The sequence below is a fragment of the Chlorocebus sabaeus genome, chromosome X, assembly GCF_047675955.1.
Source record: "Chlorocebus sabaeus isolate Y175 chromosome X, mChlSab1.0.hap1, whole genome shotgun sequence".
NCBI classification, from domain to species: Eukaryota; Metazoa; Chordata; class Mammalia; order Primates; family Cercopithecidae; genus Chlorocebus; species Chlorocebus sabaeus.
Window position 1 is genome coordinate 33,356,182 of NC_132933.1, and position 21,926 is coordinate 33,378,107.

At 43.1% G+C, this 21,926-nt stretch overlaps 1 protein-coding gene across 2 annotated transcripts in view; it reads left to right on the forward strand.

Moving 5' to 3' along the window:
- The first annotated feature begins 14,429 nt into the window (after nt 1–14,429).
- Nucleotides 14,430–21,926, forward strand: part of TMEM255A (transmembrane protein 255A) — a 51,935-nt gene continuing 44,438 nt past the window's right edge. For both annotated transcript variants that reach the window (XM_008019451.3, XM_008019452.3), the window contains exons 1-2: nt 14,430–14,660; nt 21,338–21,480. In XM_008019451.3, the coding sequence (XP_008017642.1) occupies nt 14,603–14,660; nt 21,338–21,480 (201 nt within the window). In that variant the 5' untranslated portion in view covers nt 14,430–14,602. The remainder of the gene's footprint in view (nt 14,661–21,337; nt 21,481–21,926) is intronic.

Consider the following 21,926-nt stretch of genomic DNA (forward strand, 5'->3'; position numbering starts at 1 on the left):
TGTTAAGGTGGCAATACTCTCTAAACTGATATACAAACTCAAGGCAATTCCTGTTAAAATCCTAGCTGCCTTCCTTTTTTTTTTTTTTTTTGCAGAAATGGACAAAAATGGAAATACAAGGAACCAGAATCTTTTCTTTTTTTTTTTTTCAACTGGTCTCACTCTGTCACCTGGGCTGGAGTGCAGTGGTACGACCTCAGCTCACTGCACCCTCTGCCTCCCAGGCTCAGGCAATCCTCTCACCTCAGACTCCTGAGTAGCTGGGACTACAGGCTCCTGACACCATGTCCAGCTAATTTTTTTTTTTTTTTTTTGGTATTTTTGGTAGAGGCAGGGTTTCACCATGTTGCCCAGGCTGGTCTCAAACTCCTGAGCTCAAGCAGTCTGCCTGCCTGGGCCTCTCAAAGTGCTGGAACTACAGGCGTGAGCCACCACGCCCGGTCAAAAGCAATCTTGAAAAAGAACAAAGGCAGAGGCCTCTCGCTTAACCAATTTCAAAGCTTACTACAAAGTAACAGTAATCAAGAGTGCATGGTACCTGCATAAGGATAGACATATAGATCAATAGAATGCAATTGAGAATCCAAAAATAAAAGTCACATTTATGGTTAACTGATTTTTTTTTTTTTTTTTTTTTTAAGATGGAGTCTCACTCTGTCGCCCAGGCTGGAGTGCAGTGGCGCGATCTCGGCTCACTGCAAGCTCTGCCTCCCGGGTTCACGCCATTCTCCTGCCTCAGCCTCCAGAGTAGCTGGGACTACAGGCGCCCGCCACCACGCTGAGCTAATATTTTGTAATTTTAGTAGAGATGGGGTTTCGCCGTGTTAGCCAGGATGGTCTTGATTTCCTTACCTCGTGATCTGCCCACCTCGGCCTCCCAAAGTGCTGGAATTACAGGTGTGAGCCACCGCGCCCGGCCGGTTAACTGATTTTTGACAAGTATGCCAAGACCATTCAATTGTGAGAAAAAAGAGTGTTTTCAACAAATGGTGCCGAAACAACTGAATATGCACATCAAAAGAATGAAGTTGGACCCCCTACTTCATACCACATACATACATTGACAAAAAACTGATCAAAGACCTAAGCGTAAGTTAAATCTAGAAAACTTTTAGAAGAAAACGAAAGCACAAATCTTTGTGGTTTTGGATTAAGCAATGGAGTTTTAGACATGACACCAAAAGCACTAGTGACAAAAGAAAAAAATAGATAATTGAACTTTATCAAATTTTAAAACTTCCACTTTTTTATTATTATTATACTTTAAGTTCTAGGGTACATGTGCACAACGTGCAGGTTTGTTACATATGTATACACGTGCCATGTTGGTGTGCTGCACCCGTCTCGCTCTGTCGCCCAGGCTGGAGTGCAGTGGCGTGATCTCGGCTCACTGCAAGCTCCGCCTCCAGAGTAGCTGGGACTACAGGCGCCCACCACCACGCCCAGCTAATATTTTGTATTTTTAGTAGAGACGGGGTTTCATCGTGTTAGCCAGGATGGTCTCGATCTCCTGACCTCATGATCTGTCCGCCTCGGCTAAAACTTCCATACTTAAAAGGACACCACCAAGAAAGTAAAATCTGACAACCCACAGAATGGGAGAAAATTTTTGGAAATCATGTATCTGATGAGAGACTTGTATGTAGAATATATTTTTAAAAAGTTACAACTTAATAACAAAAGGACAAATAACCCAATTAAAAGATGGATAAAGGGTCTGAATATACAGTTCTCCAAAGATACACAAATGACCAATAAGCAAATGAAGGAATGCTCAATGTCATTAGTCACTAGGTGTATTAGTTAGGGTTCTCCAGAGAAACAGAACAGGAGACGTGTGTGTGTGTGTGTGTGTGTGTGTGTGTGTGTGTGTGTGTGTGTGAATAATGCTGCTATGAACATTCATTTATAAGTTTTTGTGTGGACATATGTTTTCAATTCCCTCGGGCATATACCTAGGAGTGGAATATCTATGAAATATCTTAACTCCGTAATTAACATTATGAGGAACTGCAGTTTTACAGAGTGGCTCTAATCATTTTACATTCCACCCAGCAATGTATAAGGGGTCTAATTTCTGCACATCTTCTCCAGCATTTGTTATTATTTGTCTTTATAACATTCATCCTAGTGATGACCTTACACAGAGGCATGAAGGGGGTGCTGCTGTTTGTTGCATTTCCTAACTATACAATCATGAGTGTATCTCATGGTTTTGATTTGCATTTCCCTAGCATGATTTTTATCTGTCAACTTGAATGGGCTAAGGGATGCCCAGATAGCTGGTAGAAGTTTTGGGTGTGTCTGTGAAAGAGTGTTTCTGGAAGAGATTAGCATTTTAATCAGTAACCTGAGTAAAGAAGATCTCCCTCACCCACATAGGGTGATCATTCAATCTGCTGAGGGCCCACATAGAACAAATAGGTAGAGGAAGAGTGAATTCACTCTCTGTTTGATCAGGGACACTCATAGTCTCCTGCACTCAACATCCGTGTTTCTGGTCTCTGGCCTTCAGATTCTTACTGAATTGTACCACTAGCTTTTCTGGTTCTCCACTGGGTCTCCAGCTTGCAGATGGCAAATCATGAAACTTCTTAGCCTCCATAATCATATGAGCCAATTCCTATTATAAATTAACCTCTGATTTATTACATATGTACATTACATCTGTTTATAACATATTATATATATATATGTACATGTATGAGAGAGAGTTTCTTATCAGATATATAGATATATGGTTTTAAAATTTTTTCTCCCATCCTGTGGGTTGTCAGTTTTTACTTTCTTGATGGTGTCCTTAGCCCAGAGGTGGTACCACAGGCAAAGCCTAGGAATCTTGAAGCACTCTCAACTGCCCACAGAGCAGTAGACTACTCTATCCTTTCTTTGAATTTAGAAAGGGTTGTTATGGCCCTATCAGTTTGGTTTCTTTTGGTCCTGAAAGCTACTTTTTCCACTGTAAACTGTGACCTTAATAGTTCCAAGCACTGGCCCCATCCTGAGTCAGATCCCTGTGGTGATCCTAGGGTACACTCTGGAGGGATTTGGTGAAAGTTTTTCAAACTAGGGAAACAAATACCTGCAAGAAATTGTAACTAGCTCATCCAGATTTTCTCTACTACTGGGAAACATCTTATGCCACAGATCCTGTGAGCAAAGTTCAGCATACTCAGCTTGGATGAAATGCACCCAATGTCATTTGAGTGGTAGGACACGGCAGTCACATAGGTCTGCACTGTATTTCCTAGATGTTAGGGAGTATAATACTGACTACAGAATTTTTGCAAGGCAGTGTAATAACCTCTGTGCTTCTGATGGGAAAAATAGTTCAAAAATTGTTAATTAGATCAGAAGACTCCAGTCATTTTGTGAGGAGAGGTCATTTTTCATTTCATTTAAGTCTTGAGAACACCCATGGAGATAGGGGAGAAATGTATGCATGCACTTGTGCATGTGTGAGTGTGTTGGGAGGAAGCTGTCAGCGAAGGCCTTGAAGCCAGGGTGGGAGTGATGGATCTGAAGGGACTCAGGGAATGGATAATGATAGGAGAGGGATAAAGGAGCTGACAAAGAAGATCCTGGGGGCGGGAGGGAGGCTGACAGTAAGGGTCCTTGAAGTGGGGAGGAACTGACAATCTGACAGTAATGACCTTACACAGAGCCATGGAGTGGGTGCTGCTGTTTGTTGTATTTCCTTACTAGTTGATCCAGTATCCTAGTTTGGGCCCCCTGGGCTGGACTAATAATGTACGTGCCCCACTACAATGCCAACATATCAAACAAGCCACCATTAGAACAGGATCATTTTCCTCCAGGCAGCTGCTTGCTGCAATCATTCTGCTGATTAAATTTCATTCTGGAAAGTACTGCACAGACATTAATCAGGTGTCACAGCCACTCCATCCTATAGAGCCAAAGCCTCTCTGACCTTTAAAAATACACCAAACAGTTGCTAGAACACATCTCCCTAGGAAGGACAGGTCCTCAGGCCAGCCCACAGAAATCCATGCTGTCCTCATCCCCCTCCACCCAACCTTTCTCTCCCTGAAGAGAGCAAACTGTACCAGAGACCTTTCTGGTATTTTTACCTGGAGGACTCTGGTCAGCCTTCTGTCTTGGTGATACCATCGCCCCCCTACATATGTGGATTTGAAGGTCTGAAAGAGTTTTCCCGTCTCAAAATAGCTTCCCCACTGGCCTGCTCGCACTGCCTGACATTTTCACTGTAATAAGCACTTCTCTCAGTGAAAACATTGTAGTCTTCAGAAATCCCTTGTTTAATCAAAATAAAATAAAACTGGTTTACCTGGAAGAAAGAATTCATAAGTAATAATGGCATTTTACAATCTCAGAGCACTTTTTCTTGCTCTCAATGTACTTTCCAATATGTCATTTCATTTCATTTTATATCCACTATGTGAAGAAAATATCACTATAATCCCCATTTTACAGATGTCTAAATGGAGCCTCAAAGAGATTAATTGACTTGGTCAAAAACATAGGGCTAGAAAATGGTCTTCTGATGCCACGCCTTAAGTGCTTTCTGTCCTGCTAACACAAATGAATGCTGTCAATTGAGAGTTCTAAAAAGAGATGTGTTTTGATGGGGGGGCGGTGCAGGCAATGGCTAAGGAGGTCATGTCCAAGAAGGATGTCAAAGAAAAGGCCTGCAAACAGCCAGAGAACATGTTGGAGACAATGAACACCTGGGTGAGGGGAGGCAGACAGGATGGGAGAGGGGCTGAAAGCAGCCTGGTCTCCTGCACCAATTCAGATGTTAGTGTAAGTGGTCCCATCTTCCTTTCCCCCAAGTTGGTAGGTGGCAAATAAAGTGCCTTATCTCTAGTTGTACTTTCCTGCCAGAAGTGGTGAAAAGATGCTGGATGTAATCAGAGGAGGGACAATCACATATTTGTGTTGGGCGGAGTTGGGCCACCCTTGGTGACATGTACCAGCTGCCTCTGACTGCCCACTCTCTTCAGGCGGTGCCCATTCAAGTCTAGGGCATAAGGACTAAGACAGAACATTATAACACTGTATCAATAATGTAAGACAGTGCCCTGTCCTTAAAGCATAATGTAATTTAAAATGCAGTGTGTAGTAGACTGCAACTTAATTGGAAGGGATGCCTCGGATCATTTGGGACACTACAGAACATTTCGCATAGCCATTAAAAACTGTTCTCCAGAGCCCAGGAAACTAATTGCAAATGGTTAGGTAATGCACAGCTGATAGAAAGAAAATTTTCCTTTAAATTGATTCCATGGTATATGTAAAGGGATGTTTATTGCAACATTGCTTGTAACTATGAAAAACTGGAACTAAACTAAATGTCCACCCATGGGGGTTCTTCAAGTAAGTTGAAACATTCGCACAATGGAATGTTAGGCAGCAGCTTAAAAAACATGAGACAAACCTATATATACTGACATGGAAAATGTATTTATGAAATAGTATTGGATTTCTTAAAAAGTAAGTTGCAGAATAATATTTATAGTTTGCTTCCATTTTTCTTCACTATGTGTGTAACTGTATGTGTGTATGCGTATACTTATATATACATAGGAAAAGTGGAAAATCTTGGGAAAATATACATCAGAATAGAGGTTACCTCTGAAGAATGACACTGGGGAGGGAAAGAATTTCGCTTTTTATTTTATACAATTTTGTATTGTTTGAAATCTGTGTGCATATTTTACTTTTGTAATGTTGGGTGTTTGTTAAAGGATAATAGCCTTTATTGAACAGCCCCTTTCTCGTTATTGCAGGATTCCAGCCTCCTGAGCAGATTTGAGCAGTGGGCATGAATTTAGGTGCATTTCACCTTCAGTAGAACTTCTTGCAGGTCCAGTTGAACTGTATTTCTTATAAACAGTAACACACTAAAATATAGCCTTACCAAAGGAATCCTCTCTAATAAGCACAGTTGCTGATTTTTCTTCCTCTCTCTATTCTGTTTTACCTCCAAATTTCCTCCTCTCCTCCCATCTAGGCAGTTTCTTCTATCTTCCTAGACAGATCGGTTACCCAGAAAGCTGTTCCTTCCAGGCAATCCACAGGGTAGACAGCCCCCTACCGGTGTAATTTTAGGGGCATCGGCAAAGCCAGTCCAGAAAAAGTACTTGCCCACCTGCCAGCACCAACAAGCCTTAATCATACAATGAAAAAGAAGTAAAAATTCCCTTGAGAGAGGTGACATGTTGCCTGAAACTAGCATTCAGGCAAGAAAGACTGACAGAAGAGCTGTGTGTGTGTGTGTGTGTGTGTGTGTGTGTGTGTGTGTGAGAGAGAGAGAGAGAGAGAGAGAGAGAGAGAGAGAGAGAGAGAGAGATCGACCAAAGTAGGTGGGTCCTGGGCAGCCCCAGGCTCACACTGCAGGACAGACACAGTGCAATTTATTAAACATTCACCTGTTTAATTCATTTGTAAAACAGAATTTGAAGTAGTTTGTGCTTTTCAATAATACATGCTCATTGAATGTATTTGAAAGATATAGAAAAGTATAAAAAAGAAACCAATCTCCTGTAATTTCACTACTCAGAGATAACTACAGTGAATATTTGAGTTTCCTTCTAGTCATTTTTCTCTGTATATATGTACAATTTTAAACAAAATGGGATCAAACTATACATGCAGTTCTTAGGCTACTTTTGCACTCATTATTTTATATATTTCTGTGTTCTTAAATATTTGAAATACAATTTAAATAGCTATATAACATATGGAATCATTTGGTTATGGTATCATCTAGCTAATCGTTCTCCTAATTTTTGTCATTTCAGGTTTTTTTTTTTCCATTTTCTTAACTTATAAATAACATTGTCATGGACATTGTTGCACATAAATCTTAGTCGAGATTTCTCTTTCCTTAGGACAGATTCCCAGAAGTGGAATTACTGGGTCACAGAGTGTAAACATTTTTAAAGGCTCTGTGCAGCAGTTTGAACTGGTAGCAAATTTATTGATTCCTAAGAACTACTGAACACAGAAATCCTCTTCAGTGCAAGCCTGAACCAAGCAGCTGGACACATGCACTCCCCGCTTGCAACAATGTCACATCTAATTAGGTGTTTAATGAATGTTTTTTGATGGGGATAAGGGAGAAGGATATACTGAGCTCTGTCATCAATTAAAGGAAGGAAACAGCTTAACTGAATCCTATTCTACTATCCCTACCAACTGTTTTCTCTGGCAGGTAAATCATAGCATCTCAACAGTGAGGTTCCCCAAATGATCCCCAACCCAGTTCCTGTGGGCTTAAGGCTACTCATCTCCTCTCCCTTTCCCTGGATTTAAAAGTAATACATATGGTGAATTTTTCTGTATGGATGTTTTCCTTCAGTAAATAGTTTGCAGTATAAAATGTTAATTATGCTTCTTATAGACTGATCTCACTCTAACCTTAATATTTGTGGTTATTAACCTCGGTTACATTTATTTTGAAATTCAAAAAAAATTATCTAGCCTTCTTCAACATCACCATGTCCCTAGTGTATTCATTGATTCATGCGTTATGGTTCTCTGCTGCTGTTTTATGGCTTCAAATTAGGAATACGTGAAATTCTGTGGAAAACAAAGACTAATCTTAAAAATAAACTACCTCCTTTCTGTAGTAGAAAATTGACTGTTTTCAGAGCTTTCCTATCAAAAATTCAGTAAAAGTATGTATACCTGAATCATTTTTGTTTTTGTTAATGCTTCCAAACAATGTACTTTGAAATCAGAATCATTTATTTATATTCATTTTTATGTAATTGTCCTGATACTCTTCCTTACCCAATAGTGATCAGAAAGGAGATGTAGTTTCCATTTCCTGCCCATGATAGCTAAGTGGGTATCATAATGTAAGTTGGAGGGAATTTTATTTTGCAAGAAGGAACTACTATTGGGTTTGATTGATTGAAGATGGACTTTGATGTGGTGTATTTGAAAGCTATTAAATGCAACTTACAAGGCTTAATAAAAATATTTATTATTTCATTATTTAGCAAGTTTACTTTTAAAATGCTTTTTAGAGTATTTAACTCTCAAAATAAACAAACAAAGGTAAAAGTATGCATGAAGAAAAAATGTGGAAAAATGCATTCAAACCTGTAAAGCATTGTTATCTGTGGAGAGTAGAATTGTGGAGCAGGAGTACTTTGCTGCATCAAGCACCTCTGCAGTTTTGGGAACTTTTACTGTGTCGTGTCTTATTTAGTAGGTAGAATGAAGCAACAGATAAAAATAAATAAAGTATTTAAATGCCAACTATGTATCAGACATAATTAAGTGATCATTATAGAAACTGTAAAGGTTAAATATAAGAAAGACTTTGAGTATTTGCACCAGACAATAATAATGAATATGACAATGAAAACACCTGAGCAATTGGAAGTTTCTAAGGTATAGTCATGCATTGCTTAATGACAGGAACGCCTTCTGAGAAATGCGTTGTTAGGTGATTTCGTCCTTGTGCAAACATCATAGAGTGTACTCACACAAATCCAGATAGTATATCCTACTGCACAGCTAGGCTATCAGGCAAAACCTAGATAGTATATCCTACTATGCAGCTAGGCTATAAGGCATAGCCTATCTCACTTAGACTACAAATGTGTACAGCATGTGACTGTAGTGAATACTGTTGTAGTACAATGGTCAGTATTTGTGTATCCAAACATAGCTAAACATAGAAAAGGTACGGTACAAATGCAGTATAAAAGATAAAAAATGGTACACCTGTATAGGGCACCTACTGTGAATGGAGCTTGCAGAACTGGAAGTTCCTCTGGATGAGTCGACTCATGGTAGTATTGTGTCCTACTATGAGGGAATGTGAAGGCCTAGGACATTACTGCACACTACTATATGCTTTATAAACACTGTACACTTAGGGGGCACTACATTTATTTTAAAAGATTATTCCTTCTTCAATAAATTAACCGTAGCTTACTGTAACTTGTACATTATAAACTTTTTTTAAACTTTTGACTCTTGTAATAACACTTTTAAACACACACTGTACAGCTGTACAAAATATTTTATTTCTTTACATCTTTATTCCATACGCTTTTTTCTATTCTTTTTTCTTTACTTTTCAAAATTTTTTTCTTAAAAACAAAGACAAAACACACACACATTAGCCTATGCCTACACAGGGTCAGGATCATCAATATCATTGTCTTCTCCCTCCACATCTTGTTCCACTGGAAGGTCTTCAAGGGCAATAACACGCATGGAGCTGTCATCTCCTATGACAACAATGCTTTCTTCTGCAATAACTCCCAAAGGACCTGTGTGAGGCTGTTTACAGTTAACTTTTTAAAAATATTTAAGTAGAAGGAGTACACTCTATAATAATGATAAAGTGTATAGTATAGGAAATACATAAACCAGTAACTTAGTCATTCATTATCATTATCAAGTATTATGGATTGTACCTAATTGTATATGCTACACTTTTATGTGATTGTCAGCACAGTGAGCTTATTTACACCAGCATCACCACAAACTCATGAGTAACACATTGCACTACGATGTCACTAGGTGATAGGAGTTTTTCAGCTCCATTATAATCTTTTTTTCTTCTTTTTTTTTTTCTAGTTTTTTTTTTTTTTTTTTTTTTTTTTTGAGACAGAGTCTTGCTCTGTCGCCCGGGCTGGAGTGCAGTGGCCGGATCTCAACTCACTGCAAGCTCCGCCACCCAGGTTTACGCCATTCTCCTACCTCAGCCTCCCGAGTAGCTGGGACTACAGGCGCCCGCCACCTCGCCCGGCTAGTTTTTTGTATTTTTTAGTAGAGACGGGGTTTCACCGTGTTAGCCAGGATAGTCTCCATCTCGTGACCTCGTGATCCGCCCATCTCGGCCTCCCAAAGTGCTGGGATTACAGGCTTGAGCCACCGCGCCCGGCCTTCAGCTCCATTATAATCTTATAGGAACACCTTCATATCTGTGTTCCATTGTTGACCAAAACATCGTTATGTGGCATATGGCTGTACTTGTGGGCTGTGACAGTGTTGTCTACCCTGGTACTACCCTCGGCCTCTGCCTCCTAGATCTGTGGTTCCCACTAGATGCCTTGTGCCCAACTGAACTTCAGCTTCTTGACTGGCCCTTCCTATAGCTGACTGCAATTAGGTGTGTCATCAGTGTTAAACATCTCCTTTTCAAGGTAAAATCAAGAGGTCGTGGGGACCCAGACACTTTCAGATGCTGATCATGGGAATGTGCTTTGCTACAAATATTTGGGAGGGCAATTTGGTAATACATTTTTAAAGCCTTAAAAATATTCTGACTTGATGATAAAAATCAGAATAGTGGTTACCTCTGGGAGAGTTATTGACTGGGGAGGGGGCTCAAGAGAGCCATCTGGGATGTTAGAAAGGTTCAATATCTTAATCTGCGGGTGGTTTACAAGGGTGTGTGTGTGTGTGTGTGTGTGTTAAAATACATCAGTCTGTACATTTTATTACATGTGTGTTGATAAAAAAATGTTTAATTAAAAGTATGTGTTTGGAACTTTTGAACCACTAATTCCATGGTAGTGTTGTATCCTATGGTGAAAAAGATGCAAAGGTTTAGTTCATTGCATTGTTTACAATCTTAAAAAACTGGCAATCTCGAAAATATTCAATAACAGCGAAATGGTAAATAAATTATGTTCCATTCATTTTAAATCATATTATCAAAGTTTTTTTTTCTTTACAGATATTGGAAAACATTTATTATACAGTGTTTGGTAACTAACACAGGTTACAAAATAGAAATAAATCAATAACAAAGTAAAGACAAGTACCAATGCTGTTCTCTGGAGCTATGATTAATTTCCTGGTACCCAAAGAAAAAGACCAGCTGGCAACGAGAATCAGGCAACACCCTTAACTATGGTTTTCCTCAATGAAGATTCACCTGTTTGTGGTGCAGGCACTGAGTACTAGGCATTGACATAAGGTAGTCTGGTGGGCACACCCCAACCTCAGTTAGGGATGTTTGGACTCTTTGAGGCTCTCCATTATTCTGAAGTTTCTCTCTGCTGTTGATCAACCAAAGTCTGGAAAATGAGAGTTGGATGGTGATAACCAGAGCATAGAGACACTAGCTGGGATGTGTATATGTATGTGCACTTGTGAATACCTGTATGGCCACCATTTTAAATATGCATGTATGCATGTATGTGTGTGTATACATGTAGACATTTCTCTAGCCCACATTCCCAGATTTGGAATCAGAAAGGTATACTATGTAATTTAAATAGTCAAATTGGTCAGTAAAATAAGGAGATAATTGGATGCTATGGCTCTTCCCAGGGAGAATGTGTTAGACCCAGAGCACCATCTGGCATTTTTCTACTGGTCTGAAGGTTTCTGGGGAGGGTGCTCATCATTGGTTTGAAGAAGATGGAAAGCAGTAGGCTACAGCCCCACTGGCAAACATTTCCTGATGCTATAAAGCAGTTTGCAACCTAGGGCATCACTGTATGCTTGATTAAGCTTGCTATGAAAAGGATTTATTTTAAGGCATTTTAATAATTTCTTTTTTACCAAAAGCTAACCAAGCAGTTTTACAGTAGCCTTTACTTGCATGAAAGACCTGTTTCTTCATCCAGGTGGCTTGCCTATCGGTAAGTTTTATTACAAACCTATTTATGTATAAACTCCACATGTGTTTTGACATGAAGAAAATCAGAATGGAGCCCAGGAAACATTGCCTCTTGCTTTTTAATCATCCAGTTCAGTCTAAGTTAAAATAAACTTTTTTTTGGAGGAAAAGAGGTGTATGTACTGGGCTTAGTTAAAATGTAGGGGGTTTTCCCCCTAGTTCCCATTCTAGTCCCTCCCCTTTTCCCGATCCTCTCTCCAAACACATACACCATCTCTGGGGAGACTACTCTCAGAGCTGCGAGCTGCTGCAGCTGCTGCTATTGTCACTGCTACTGGTCTCAAAGTCATTTTTAACTTGACTGAGTGTGTGCTGTGCTCCAAGTCCCATAAGGCACCCCAAGAGACGGCACAAAACAAACATACCATATGTGGTTCTTTTAAATAGCCAGCTCCTCTAGTACTTTATAAAATAATGTTCAATTTCAAGCAGGATTCAGGAATACAGATGTTGAGAAAGCAAAGCTCATTCCCATTAAAGGTACCTCACTAGTTTGTGTCTTTGGGATTATAAAGGTCAAATTACATATGCCCTCTGCATCATTTGGTAGGTAGTGTGTTTCTCCCTGAATTGAAAAGGCCTCGATCTGTCCAACAAAACCAGCATGGTAACAAGTTTTTATTTGGCTTCTTTAGGGATCTCTCGCTGTGTGATTGCTATAGGGGAGCCAAGGATCTCTAAAGAAGGTATTAAATAGTCTTTAGAGCCTGTGTAAAAACCTCTTTTCTTTCAGGCTACTTTCACAGAAACAAAATATGTTAATTAGCAAGCACTCCTGAGAAATCAGTGCTGGTTGCAGGAGTCCTCCACATTAAGTATGAGATATTTAGAATGAGAGGAGAAAGAGATAAGTAAACAGGACTCAAAGACAATCATTGCAGAAGTACAAATACAGGATTTCTCTCTGCCTTTGTGGAGCTTATGGAGAGCCTGACACAAGGTAAGCAGGCTTAAGACACACACATCTACAATAGTAGGCATCTTGTCTCTATCTAGGACATATATCACAGATTTCTAAACCACATCTATAGTATAGGGCTGCTAATAATACCTGACACAGCATTCAACGTGGCCCCTGGGGTGCCCAAGTTCTTTACAAAGGGCTTCCTTTTTAACCTTCAAGAAACATATTTTCTTCCTTCAGAAGATGGGAAAGGGCAAGTGCCTTCAGTCCCATTTCCTGGATAAGAAAAACAAAGCTTTACAGTAGATTAGCAAGGCAGATCTGGAAAGAGCCAAGTACTCTTCTTCATCCGATTGACTCTTAGAATAGTTTTATACTTGATTTGATTTGGGTTTTTATGGGGGGCACAGAGAGAGGATTGCAGCAACCATCAGGAGGAGATGGTTGGAAGGAGACCTGGCAAGCAGAGCCTGGGAGCTCCTCAATGGGACAGAATGGGCACCTTCAAACAGGTATATTCCCTTAGCTATGTTAGGCTTCCAGGGCTGTTTCCAGAGGGAGGTAGAGCCCACTGTTACCCGTTTGCTCACTCTCCACCTCCCCTGGCCACCAGACAAATGTCTTGGGGGCACTCCAAGGAGGCCTCATTCTGTTCTGCAGTTGTTTTGAGAACATTCGAACCACCTTCTGGTCCAACCACAAGGTGCTTCTAGCCCAATATCCTAATGGGGTACAAAAGGATAGGTTTGAGAAGGACTTGGCTGTCTTCCAAGATCAGTGACTTTCCCACCTCATCCCCAGTGACTTTCCCACCTCATCCCCAGTTTCCCTTAGTAATCCACAGTGGATCTGTCAGCCATGACTTTACTTTCACTCTTTCCAAAGCTACTTGCATTTTCATCTTGTTGCATCTTTTGGAGCTAATGAATTCCTTAGGTTTTCCATTTACTATAGAGAATAAAAGTTCTTTTCAGCCACCACAGCAAGAACACTGACCTTCAGGTCCAACAGATCTAGGTTCTAGCTCTCACTTCTGCCACTTACTAGCTGAGTGGGCACAGGACATTTTCTTCCCTTCTCTGAGATTCAGTTTCCTTCTCTGCATAATAGGGTTATTGATAACTCCTCTTCCTCCCTTGCATGGCTGTTATGATGAGAAAATAAGATCCTTGATATAAAAGCACTTGAACAGTACAAACTGGGGTTCTGGCGCAGACTCATACTTTAGCTGAATTTTCTAGCTAAAGATTGGGGGCCGTTGGTTCTAGAATTCTCAGATCTGGTGAATAAGGCTGTGCTCCCTCTCTCCGTCTCTGCATAATTTTATACACTCTGGTCACATCCCTTCCCAGCCTTCATCGTTCTAGACTAAAGAGTCTGCATTTGTTTAATCTATCTTCATATGTCAGCCCCCTCCACCCCCCACACACACACCATCCCTTTGATTATAGAGTGGCCCTTCTCTGGATCATCTCCAGCTCCATTATGTCATTCTGGAAGCACTAAGACCAGACCTGCTCAAGTGTGTGTGTGTGTGTGTGTGTGTGTGTGTGTGTGTGTGTTCCTCAGCTCTGAACCTCTGACTCTGACCCCCTCCCCAGTTATAAATCCTAGAACAGGATAATTACCCAAGACCTTGTCCAACTACAGAGAAGGTTGGTTGGCTTCAGACTGAAGCTTCCCCCTCTTTCTCTGCGCAGCCCTGGCCCCAAGGGGCTAAAACTGCTCCCTGTCTGGCTTGGGAAGCTGGGAGGTGGATAACTAGGATGGGGAGACTGAGGGGGAGGGGGGGGTCTTGCGCAAGCGCACGCGGCTGCACGGACCGCCAATGCTGCTGCCTCCCGGAGCAGAGGGAGGCAGAAGAGGAGGGAGGGAGAAGAGGGGAAGGGAGGGGGAGGCGGCACTTGGGCTGCAGCTCGCAACCAGAGGCAGTCTCTCTCAGCTCTCGGAGGGACCGAGAGAGGCAACCGCGGAGTAGGATGCTCTGCGGGGCGCCCAGAGCCGGGGGCGCTTGAAGCAGCTTCGGGGACTGGGGCAACCGGGCAGTTTTCACCATGCATCAGTCCCTGACTCAGCAGCGGTCCAGCGACATGTCCCTGCCCGATTCCATGGGTAAGTCTAGCGGCCTTTCCTTCGGGCGGCGGCAGCAGGGGGTGAGTGCGCTGGCCTCTGGACTGTGAACGCCCCGGCTGCCCCAAAAGCCAGAGAGCGGGAAACGGGGCATGGGTGGGGTGGTCTTCGCGCCCCAGCGTCTGGGTGATGGACCAGAGTCCCAGGGGAGCGGCCTGGCTGCAGCGGGAGCGACGTGCGGAGATCGGAGCGCCAAGCTTGCGTCGGAGTATCTCTGCCCCGGAGTGCGGGTGTGTGCCTGTTTGTGTGCGTGTGTCTACAGACTTGCAGTCGGGTAGTAAATCCCAGCAATCTGAGGATCAAAACATTTCCCTGCAACCTGCGCCTTAGCTTTCCATTCGACACTCCCTCTTTGCAAAGTCCTGGTCACTTCTAAGAGCTCACAACTAACGACAATTAGAAGAAGCAGGGCCTTCGCCCCCTCCCAACTCTCTTGAAGCTGCCCTGAAATTTAGAGATGCAGTTGGGAAGGGGCCTGATTTGCACCTCGCTGATGCGGGGGGCGGGTGGGTTGCGCAACTCTGGGGGATGGGCGGGAGGGGGAGAAAAAAGGGGGGATGAGGGGAGGGGAATTCCTGAGGACTCACTCAAGACAGCCCAGCCCTGCCCTCTGCAGCGGCAGGATCAACATTCTTTGAATTTGATTGTTACTCTGCTCCAAATGCACGGAATGTGCAGGAGTGTGAAAAGGGAGTAAGGTGCAGGAGTGAGAGCGCGAGAAACATCCAGCACGAGCCCGCGCATCTTCTGAAGTAGCGCTTTTCCTCTCAGGGCGGAATGGAGGGGGAGGGGCATCCTTCGACTCCTTTCCTTACAGAAACTGGGGGACAGTTACCTTCGGCACCAACTTGGCTGCCGCTTGAAGCTGCTTTTTGGTAGTTACAAACAAAAAACAAACCCAGTCCACCTCAGCTGTTAGGCATCTTCCCAAGACCTATGATTTCACTGGGCGGAGAAATTAATTTGGAGCCCTGGAGAGCGGGAGGGGATTGTAAAATCATGATCCCACCTAATCTTTTAAAATTCGCCTCGGATACACTTCAATCAAATCGAATTCTCTCTTTCCAACATACTTTACATTCTGCAAAATCCCTATGTCCCGCAGTTCCTGCCACCAGTCTGCTCAGGTTTTCTCCGATGAATTTGCGGGAACATCTCGAGTGGAGGGGGCAGGGAAAAGATCGAACCCCCTATATAATCTCCCTACTGCCCGCAGAAGACTCGGTGTCAACAAAACTCGTTCACCGGAGGGGCCCCAGAAAGTGTTATCTCCTGGGGTGGAAAGATCCGTATCCTCAGTGGTTTTGCATATTCAGTATAAGAATTTACTTTTTCATTTTTAAGGGCGTAGTTACTTACAACGGGGTACAAATGAGGCCAAGGACTTGGTCCGAATCCAGAGCCCAGCAGTACCAGACTCCCCCTTACTCCCAGCTCGCGCGCGCGCACTCTCTCTCTCCAACACACACACCACACACACACACACAGAAGGAGAGGGAGAGAGAGAGAGAAAGAGCGAGCGAACGAGAGAGAGAGACAGAGAGACAGAGACAGGTGGGAATGCACTCCTTACCTTGGCCAGCTGTGGCGCCAACAACGCAGTCCTGGCTCCCCGACGCCAAGCTGTTGCGCTTTGCGAGGGAGGGCTGAGTGGAACAGCGCTAGGGTTCCGCAGCGTCCATTCCCGCTGCGGACGACAACCACCTAACCACCTGCAAATCAAGCCACAACGCCCCGAGCCCGTCTGTCTTCGGGGAGTGGGCTGGTTGGTGGTCCAGGGCTTAAAGAGTTGCTACTTGGCGCACTGCTCTGTGGGTTGGGGAACAAGATGAAGAGCTTTCTTTCTTGGACTCCCAGGGGCCCTCAGCGATCTTGTGTTTCTCGAAAGGTCTGCGCAACAAACAGCTGAGTGGGCTTCGCCCAGCCCAGTCTCCACACTGCGGGACGCATTCCACTTTTTAAAGTCCGCAGACCGACGGCACTAGCAAATTCTTGAGTCGAGTGGTAACGCTGGGTTTCCACAGTTTGGACAGGGGAGTCATCCCGGAGTTCCCTGGCTCTGGTCCAGCACAACCCGGGCCTGAATCAGCGTCTAGGCTACTTAGGAGCTACTCCCACTTAGCGTCTGGCAACACCACCTTCCCTTGCGTTGGGGGAAGAGGACAGTAGGTGGGTGGGTTAGTGTTTAGGCCTCCAAGGGCAGCATTTCTGAGGGGATTCCTTTATTGTCAAGACACAACTGCAACCAAAACAATAAAATTTAAAACACACAGACACACTGCACCAAGCCTGCACTCTACGCTTGCTGGCTGCCTGGGAATAGAGCAGATCGTCCAAGGCTCAGAGTGAAGCAGGCACTTGGCAATTAAGAAGACGGTAATTTGACTCCGGCGTCCCCCCATCCCCTCCCAGCAACCCCCTTCTCCCTTTTGGCAACACCGCCCCCAGGCGCAAAGGCACCTCTACTACAGTAGGGCATTCCTTCCTCCCAAATAACACATTTGTGATTCGCCGGCGGCCTTGGATGTTCTCCATTCAGAGAACTGTCTAAAGTGGGGAGAGATGGATTTCAGCGCCTTTAAGGAAATGTTCGGGAGGTTGGCAGGGTCTTGAGGCAGGGTCTTGAGGTCTTGGGCAGCCACCTGTTTCTAGGGATACTCAAGGCGGGGATATCCGGGGACCCACCCTGTGTGGCAAAACTGACTCAGGTAAGCAAATCCTAATCAGTTCAAAAGATCAACCCAGAGAACTAGCCAGGCATCAACAACACCGTGTACAGGACTGGATACTGGGTTCCCAACTTTACTGCGCCCAGTAAAGATTATACACTTTATCTAGTCTCTTGAGAGAGGATAATCAAGAAACGTGTGCAAGGTAAAACAAAGTAACAGATACAGCATCCTACCTTCTAGCAACCCACGTCTTGGTTCCCTCAGATACATAATCCTGGGACTGGCAGATATCATATGGGTTGTGGACCAGACCCACGGTTACAACTATAATGGTACCAGTTACAATTAATATACTTATTGAGTAAAGTACCTGGGAATTTAGGGACATGAATAAGTGATTAATTTTGATCAAGAACAACTTCTTGGAGGAGGGGAATTTTGAGCATGTTTCTAAGGGAGGCACCCAGATTCAAAGACCGCAATGCAGATGGGGGCTCTGATGGGGGGAAAACTCAATGAGAGAAAAGCTGGTTGTTTTTGGAAGGGTGGAGACAGCAAACAATTGGGTGCTTCTAGAGCTAAGCATCCTGGTCATCAGGAATCTGGGGTGGAGGTGGGGCACTGCAGAGAGGGAGGGCTGCAGTAGTTCCGCAGGGAGTCTGCTGAGGGGGGGCAAGTAAGGCCAATGACAAGATTTCAGACTCTCTCACTGCTGTTGGTTGCAGAGGTGGTTGTTGTTTAAGCAGAAATATACTGGGTGCCAAGGAGACAGGGTAGTGAGATATATTGTAGTTTTCACACTAGTTAGCCAGAAAGTTTTTAATTTGAGGGAACCCTCAGGTGTACCCTATGTTAAAAAATCCATTCTATGAGAATAGCGCATATTTATTCACACAATTTCTCCCACATCCTTCTTGATTACAAGGGAAACAATTCTGAGATGTTGCCTCTTGTTTATTCAACAAGTACGGACTGTTTATTAGGTATCAAACACTAGGTATAAATTGTAATAGGCATGATTTTCATATACCCACTGCTTTATTTAAGTACCTCAAGGTGCCTGAGTTTTTTTATGTGTCACTTTACTGAACAAAATCAGAATAAGATGGTCCTGTGTTTACAGAAACATCTAAGGCAAGCCCCAAATTGTACCCAAATAAGAACAGGGCTGTACTTCTCCCTTCTAAAATAAAACAACCACCAGGAAAATGTCCTAAGCAGACACAATAAACTGCCTTTTAGGAGCCTGGGCCACACCTTCAGAAAATGGGTATGTCTTGCTCTAAGTAGATGTGAATTTTATTGAGTCAAATTGGCACTAAAGATAAATTGAGGGGTGATTCTTCATTTTCAAAACGAGTCATCCTGGGACAGAGTTCCTTAAAACAGTCAATTTCCCAAGTGCAACTAGAAATAATTTCATGTTACACAATTATAGTCCTTATAATATAAAATAAGTGGGGACAGGGAAGGATGCTCGTGAGGGGACAGAGATTAGATATTTGACCTGGTGATGGGAAGAGTTTTCTTAGGAATTTTACCCAAAGCAAATCCTATCTGGAGGCAAGGCCCCTGTGGGGCTGTGGGATCTTTGCCTGGGTTGCTCAAGTGACTGAATTTTCAATTCAGTTTCTAAAGCAGGAAAAAAGATTTTCAAATGACACTATGTGGTTTGCTGAGTCACTTTTCTGACCTGGCCCTTCCTGCGCTTTTAAAAGTTAGAGTGATTATTTGCAAAGAAGACCCAAGAGCTGTGAATAAGATTAAAGGCCAGCTGGTGGGGAAGGAGCAGGCAAATGAAACAAACAAACGAAAATTAAAAAGACCATGCATGCACACACACTTCTCCAATTTAGTCTCTAAGGTTACATGTTTTCTGGGTAAGGTGTTGAGACACTTCCGTGTCACAAAGATATCCATGGTGTATCCAAATGTTCCCTCACTCTCTTTTGCCAATCTGGGGCAGGGGAAGGCTAGAGATTGTGTGAGTGACAAAAGGGAAGGGAAGATGTAAGAATGGGAGGCCGTGTTGGTAAGTTTATGTTAGAGCCCCTCTGTAGAACCAACTCACAGATTCACTGAGAAGTATCTACCATCAAATAAACTTAGGCACTCTGGTTTAGAGACTCATTTAGGGTCCCTCAAAATCAAAAGGAAGGATAACTACACTTCAGGTAAACAGAAGAAATAACTCCTGGCCTTCCCCAACCCCTCTACTATTCCTTTCCCAGTACCATGCAGTCCAGAGCTCCCAGCTTTGCTCATGTGTTTACCATTAGTCAGCTCGCATTTGCATCCCTAATAGCTCTGTCATGAAAGGGCCCTGATGTTACAGGTGTCTCTAGTGGGACTTTATGTTTTTGTCCCTTGGAGGCTGGACTCAGGTCTCTTTAAAGAGGAGTCTCATTTGCCAACTCTTCTTACCTCTTCCCCAGGGTGAGACATGGTGCTTTAGCATTGTAGATACCTACAAACGTTCAAACCACTTCTACATTTCAATGAAAAATAGTCTTAGAATAGTCCCATATTAGAAATGACCCTGATGAGTCACATCCCTCATTTTCGAGGCTGACGTCAGGGGAGACCGCCAGCCCCTCCCACCTCCCTTGGAGACTTCAGCAGGGACTGTACTGGGGAAGACAAGATGGATGGTGGGGTTAAGCCTGGGTGATACTCCCAATGCTTTTCTTCCATACAGGAGGGGATATCTGCAGGGGGCTGCAAGGCCAGCCACAGCCCCTCTGTCTCACCACCACCACCTTGCCTCCTGGGTCTCGCTTGGTTTCCTTGACCTCCTCCCCCTTCCTCCGTCCCCTCTCCCCCACTTCCCTGTGGAACAGTCTGCATGGCTTCTCTCAACAACTGCTTCCTGAGGCTGCAGTGAGGTCTCCCAGAATAACAGGGTCTTCATGGACAGACTCAAGTGATCTCTTTAGGGCCATAAATGACAGTCAAGTCACGTGGGTGGGCAACTCCATCAGGGCTCCTCACTGCTTCATCCTCCTCATGCTCCACACCTCCACTAGGGAGCTGGACTCTTCTCATTTGCTTTTTTTTTTTTTTTTTTTTTTTTTTTTAGAACTCCTAGGTGGTAACTCTCCCCTGGTATGTCCTGTTGAAGGCCCTCTCCCTATGCCTGAGAAATCCCTGCAGAGTGTGGGACAGTGCTCGGTTCCTTTAAAAAAAAAAATTAAATTAAAAAGTGAGCTTAGATACCATTTTTCTATCTGACTTAATAATCCTGTTTTCAAAAAATATTGGTTTGCACTATCATGTCTGATAAGCGCTGAGTGGGAGAATGGCTTTCTCATCATTTATATTTCTGTCACCCTCACATAAGCCTAAATGTGTATAAGTTATAATCCTTCCCACCTACCTCCCCTGATACATATCTTTGTGGACTAATGGCCTCCAAACACTCACTTTATTACACACATTTGTTATGTGACAAATCTTGCCAATATACGATTTTAAAGTTTATACATGAGGTGGCAAATGTCAGAAATAAATGAAAAAAAAATCCCAGTAACTTGGTTTGGCTGTGATATTTACACTGAAAATGAAATTTCATATCTCTAGCTTATGAAAAAAATCTCTTTAGTTGGATATTGGCTTTAAAATGTTTTCATTTCATACCCCCCCACACACTTCCCATTTATCATATGCCTTCTAATTTGGTCTAAAAAACCACTCTACTAAGTAGTTATGACACATCTCTTATAGAGTGCCAGGAGCACTCACTGGTGAAATTTCTTCTGTTGTTTATTTTCAAACTGGAAATACATTTTTTATTATAGAAGTGGCACCTGATGACTGCAAAATCTAATGCTCTATCCCTTCCCCAAAACACTCCCCCACCATCACCACCAAAGATAACTTCAGTTACCAGTAGGAATAGGAAAGGAAAACCTTCTCAGTGTTTTTTTCTTTAGGTCAGTCCTTTCCCCAACTGAAATGAGCAATTTTAGTTTCTTTCTGTGCTTTCAGGAGCATTCAATCGGAGGAAACGAAACTCCATCTATGTCACCGTGACTTTGCTTATTGTGTCCGTGTTAATTCTCACAGTGGGCCTTGCTGCAACCACCAGGACCCAGAATGTGACTGTAGGAGGTTATTACCCAGGAGTTATTGTAAGTATAGAAGGCACAGGTAGGTCGCAGTAGCCTGCTGTCTACAGAAATTCTGGCTCTGCTCTGATAGTTTTCGATTCTGTTTGAGTGTCTAGTGTTTGCTCAGATTTCCTCCTTTATATCTCTCTATATTTATGTAGAGAGGCAACTCTGGGCCCGCTAAGAAGAGCACTGGACTGAAAATCAGAAGAATCCAGCACCATCCCTATCTAACAGTGTGATCCTGAGCAAGTCATCTCACTCCTTAAGACCTCAGGTTTCTGGTTTAGGAGATGTTACTAACTAGCAGTGTTAACTTTAGGCTAAGGTCCTTTCTCTCCAGGCATCTGCATTCCCATATATAATAGAGGTCATCTGATCTTACCTGAAATCTGAGGATCCTGGCAGCTTGACACTCTGACCAACAGCACTGATCTTCAAAGTGATCCTGCACTCCTATCAGAAAA